The 5,384-nt window shown below is 43.3% G+C and overlaps 1 protein-coding gene across 1 annotated transcript; it reads left to right on the top strand.

Annotated features, from left to right (window-relative positions):
• Positions 1–1,036: 1,036 nt before the first annotated feature.
• On the top strand, positions 1,037–5,115 carry LOC137593701 (fibulin-7-like). Its single transcript, XM_068312638.1, has 8 exons — positions 1,037–1,102; positions 2,008–2,047; positions 2,435–2,623; positions 2,931–3,101; positions 3,185–3,442; positions 3,640–3,777; positions 3,866–4,001; positions 4,668–5,115. Exons 1-8 carry the CDS (start codon positions 1,037–1,039, stop codon positions 5,026–5,028), a joined length of 1,359 nt encoding a protein of 452 aa, XP_068168739.1. The 3' UTR covers positions 5,029–5,115.
• Positions 5,116–5,384: the final 269 nt, after the last annotated feature.

Here is a 5,384-nt window from a genome sequence, read left to right as displayed (position 1 = left end):
ACCACAGAAATCCATAAATTTTCAAAGACTTTGATGATATTTAGTAAAATTTTGATTTGAATTTTGTTGTTGAAGAATGACTTTTACTAATTTTGTGTTTCATTCAAAATCTGTCCAAGAAATTGAATATATTTCAGTATTATAGTCTTTTGTTTGTCAGTAGTCCTTAAATGATGCTGTTTCAAGGACTTTCAAGGCCTGTATAAACTTAGTATGGCAGACATAAACCAGGTGGACTGTAAGGACTGTAATAAAGAACTGTAATTCTTGAATTCAACGTATTAAATAAAGCTCAATTTAAAGATAGAACTATGGAACATTTCATGGGAAAAACGTTAGCACATTCTTTCTGTTTTCAGTTGCTATTCTCAATTCATGAAGACTTAGAAAAGATTTAGAACAATCCCTTTAGATCATAGTGTGTGTACAGGAGCTGCCATTACCAGGCCTTAGGTTTTGGGTTCATTTGGTTTGAACTTGTCATGATCTGACTTTTTTTTTTTTTTCTTCCCAGGATCCCTTCAGCTCTTTTTTTGGTAATACTCTGTCAGTGTTTATATGGCTGCCCTGTCATTTAGGAGCTCCACCACATCTTTGTGCAACAGAGGATTGGGGTTTCAAAACACGAGGACTTTAAAGTCGTTCTAATTGAGGCAGGAGTCACATTTCTGAGCCGGGGTCTGAATTTTGAAATAATCAGTCAAACGTAGCGGCTTTGTTGTGTGGATGATGATTAGAAGACGCCACAATCAGATGACTCCTCCTTATAATTTACCTTCTATTTCTAGGAACGCTGATGGGTCTGAATGTGAAAGTGCGCACCAGATGTGGAAGCCAATCTCTTTCTCCTCCCACCTATGAAATATCTGACGGGGCGGGAGGAGGGTGGATGTTGGAGGGGGCCGGCGGAGGAGATATTTGGCAAGTGCCCTCGAAAAGAAACAGAAGGAGAGGTGATGATTTAGTTTTGGAGAAGCTGCAGCAGAAGTCAAACAAAGCTGATCTCCTGTCTGCTGAGAGGAGCGGGTTGATCAGGATGAAGGTTGCTGGGGTCGTTCTGATGGTGATGAGTCTTCATCAGATGTCCTTTTCTTCTGCTCAGGTGAGTGAAGGTAGCAATTTACAGCAGAGGAACATGGGTTTTTTTGTGAAAATGTTGGGCTTTTTTCCCCAATTTATTGCTATATTACTGTGAAATGTGATATTTTATCAAATTGACAAAGAGAATTGAATCATCTTTGAGGCAAAAGTATAAAAATATATCCTGTCAAAAATTGTCAGAACTTCTCAAACATGTTTAAGAAATCAAAAGTTTTTTATTTACTATTCATTCATTGATTTTTACGGCTGGTTTTAAACCACTTGTTGTTAATGGGGCGGTACTGTGGGTCAGGTTGTTGCCCCCCCACCCATTGAGAAGATCCTGGGTAGAGATCCATCTGAGGATGTAATTGACGTAATTGGTGAATACAGAATGATCATAGGTTGTGATGGATTTTTTATCTTTCTGTGTGGTTGGGATGGACTGGCGACACATCCAGGGTGTACCCTGCCCAGTCACCTGAGATACGGCTCCCCGATTCTCAACGCAAATTTGATTTATTCTGCAGAAGAAAAGGAAAAGTTGGGTCGCTGTAGCACATAAATTAATCAGATAGTTTTTGGTGCTGCTTATACTTAATTAAAAACTGTGCAAAGAATTTTTTTAGCACATTTCAAACCAGCTGGGACGGAAGCAATAAAGTCCTGGGGGGAAAAAAAAAAAGGTAAAATAATACAGTTTTGATATTTCAGAGGTACAGTCGATGGGAGACAGTTTGGACAACTTTTTGGAATGCCACACAAAACAAAACAACGTCCATGCACCAAAAACGAATTAAATTAAACCTTATCGAGCTGCATTGAAACTAAATCAACTGAAACACTAAATGTAAGATTCATCAGAGATAAGTCTACAAAACCGTGATTACACAAACTCAGAGGTTCGTTGTGTCTTGCTGTTTTCAGTGCAGTGTTGTAGCTGGTCTGAGGTCAGCCGTGGGCTCAGGTCCAATTTTCACCTGGGTGCTACTGCAGCCAGTCACAGCTCCGAAAACCTCACCTCTATGTGTAGACATCTCACCTGGAAAACACTGCAGACCAGAGACGAGCTGATGCTCCCGGTCTGGTTCTTCTTCTGGTCCATAGACAGACGGTGAGGGTCACGACCTCCCTCCTCACTGAAACGCTTGTTTCTCGGTTGTTTGACGAGACACTCTGAATAAAGGAGGAAGATTTCACTGGTTTTCATTTCATACAATTTAGATCTGAGTTGGGCTTAATCAAAAGGGACTGTGGTGGTCTTGGCATCCTTCTGGTTCCAAAGGTTTCACCTTGTTTGTCGCCTACAATGACACAACTCGTTCTCCGCCAAACAAGGAATCCTGTCCTCTAGTTTCCTCGTCCCGTCCACAGGAATGTTCATCCACCCGCGACCTGGTGAACTCGCTGCGTCAGGTGGAGAAGATGCTGGCGGTCCACGAGGCGTCGTACCAGCAGGGCCTACGTTCTCTGAGGAAGAGGATGAGCGCTCTGCACAACACCACCATGGCAATGTTCAAGACTGGTGGTGAGAGCTGGCACTGTGCCCGTTGGAGAAATCCTCAATGGGTGGCTTGTGATTATTCATTTAAATTGTCATTAAAAAAATAGTTTTATTCAAATTTTAGTCAAACTCAGGACTAAATTAATGGTATGAATAGAGATACTTTGAGTTGCTCGCTCATCATTAATGTAAAATATACTTCAATGGTTTCTCCACCAAACACATTTTTTTCAATTCAATTCCAAAAATGTATGAAATTGAATTGAATTGAATTGAATTAAAAAAGAATTGTTTTATAGGGGTACAATCCCATTGGGTCACAAGGCAAATGACTGTCTGCTTCCAGCTTCCTGCGCCAAACCCGAACCTCCCCCTCATGGGCGCAGACTGGGCAGGGTGTTTGGCATCGGACACGAAGTTCACTTCCTGTGCAAGTCGGGATACGAGCTGATTGGCCCACGGACCCGAGTGTGTTTGGAGTCCCTGAAGTGGAGCGGCCAGCAACCCATGTGCCGACGTAAACACCGATACCGGACCACGACTTCAGTACCGGTGCTGGTTCTGCCCCAGTGGTCGATAAGAGTCTGTTTTTCTTCTCAGGTCTCAACAGCACCAGCAACTACCTGGCACCCGTCCCTCTCTCCTCTTCTTCCTCTGCATTCCCAGTCTCTGCTAGACTCTCAGCATCCTCCTCCTCCTCGGCGTCTTCACCTTCTCCCCTTTCCTCAAGCCTAGCTACATCTTCCTCGCCTTACACCTCCATCCGTCCATCTCACTGCACTCACTTCCTGGGCTCCACCCGCTGCACCTGCGATGTGGGCTTCACAATATCTGGACGCAACAACAACATCTGCACTGGTGAGAAATGTTATCACCTCTAACCGAACGTTCACAACTTCCATGTGAGATGAATGCTTTAAATTATTAGCCAACATGGACTGTCCTTCTTGGATATTGACTCGTCTTGCTTCTTGGCAGTTTTTGAAATCCTTCTTTTTGGACAGCGGGTACTCTTTGCAGCATTTTAGTCATTGAAAGGATTTTGTGTGTTTCAGATATCGATGAGTGTCATCTGTTTCCTCTGGCCCAGCCCGGGCGACTCTGTGTACATCAGTGTGTCAACACCCCCGGAAGCTTCCACTGCTTCTGTCCTGGAGGTTATAACCTCGCCAAAGACGGTCTCGGTTGCACAGGTCAGGGTTCAAATGTTGTTACGGAATCATCAGAGGCTTCCTGGACTTTGTGTTCATGCTTCTTCTATTTCTGTTTCTTTGCATTCAGACATTGATGAGTGTGAAAACCGGATGAACAACTGCACAGCAGAGCAGGTGTGTGTGAACACCTACGGAGGTTTCCAGTGTGTGACGGTGGAATGTCCTCACATGAAAAACGCCACGTACATCAAGACATCACCGATGTAAGATCTCCTTTCTCCACACCTCCTTTGGATATTTACCCAGCACGAGTTAATCATTTTATAGCAGTGGACACACAAGACAACAGCGTCTAGTGTGATATTGTCTGTTTTAGAACACGTGTCAAAATCAATGTCCAGGGGCCAAATGTGGCCCTATACATCACTTTATGTGGCCTGGAAAGAATAAACGGTCAAAATGTCTAGAAATTAAATAAGTCAATAGTGTGCTGTGACCAAAAACTTCATTTCCCACAATGCAGTAACTAAACCAATTTTAACATTCACAAAAAAGTGATTTCTAAAAGGATTAATGTTATAACAGAACAATAAGCAAACTGTAACGTTTGTAACTTGAGTACGTAATAAATTCAGAGTTAATTAACATTAAGGAGTAGTTACGTTTATTTTACACTGAGTTACATTTAGTTATAGTTTCCAAATTCAAATGGAAACTGAAAATTGAAAGTTTTTTTTAATTTTTATTATTTAGATTTTTTTTTTAAAAATTGTCTGTTTGAAACTAAAGATGGCTGCTGTAGCGCCACCACCTGGACTTGATTTTCAGCAGACTGAGCGTTTGATTTTTCATGATGGTTTGTTGAATTTTGTGATTGGAAGAATAAAAATTTCAGCCCTGCTAAAAATATCCACCCCCTGTTTGCCCAGGCGCTGTGAGAGGAACCCGTGCATGCTGGGAGATAAGGCCTGCACCCAGGCGCCAAGCTCCATCTCCTTCCACTTCCTGTCTGTGGTGTCCAACATGTCGGCGCCCCGGGTGCTCTTCCGGGTGTCGGCGGCGCGCGTGTTGGGCGACACTCTGCGATTTGGCCTTGCTGGCGGTCAGGGGCGTGGCCACTTCAGCGTGCAGCGCTCCGGCCGGCAAACCGGCACCCTCCTCCTGGTGACGCCCGTCGAAGGCCCCGCCTCTCTGGAGGCTGAGGTGGAAATGAGCGAGTTGGAGCGGCACACCCTGTTAGGGCGCTACCTCACCAAGGTCACCCTGTTCGTTTCTCCATACACGTTTTAAATATTACGAGAGGGCGGCTGTGGACTTCATTTGTATGTTTATACACAACGCTTTCAATGTTCAACCCTGACACTGTAAAATGTTAATAAAAACACAACAAAATGATTTTTAAATTCCTGTTTAATCAAAGTGCATTTCATTTTTACCCAGAAGTCAGAGGTCAAAACCTGCATGTGCCCTTCAGCCTTAATGAGGGGTAAAATTGACCCATTCTATTGGTGCTGTTACCAATGGAATTTCATAGTCCTGGAACTGAATGGAATCAGATGTTTTGGAGCATTCTGCAGCTTTCCCAGACTTTTTCGTGGCTTGTTGCTGCCACAAAATTTAGCATATATTCACAAAAAGCAATGAAG

The sequence above is a fragment of the Antennarius striatus genome, chromosome 4, assembly GCF_040054535.1.
Source record: "Antennarius striatus isolate MH-2024 chromosome 4, ASM4005453v1, whole genome shotgun sequence".
Lineage (NCBI taxonomy): Eukaryota > Metazoa > Chordata > Actinopteri > Lophiiformes > Antennariidae > Antennarius > Antennarius striatus.
Note: the sequence above shows the minus strand (reverse complement) of the source record. Positions and strands in the feature narration are given on the sequence as shown.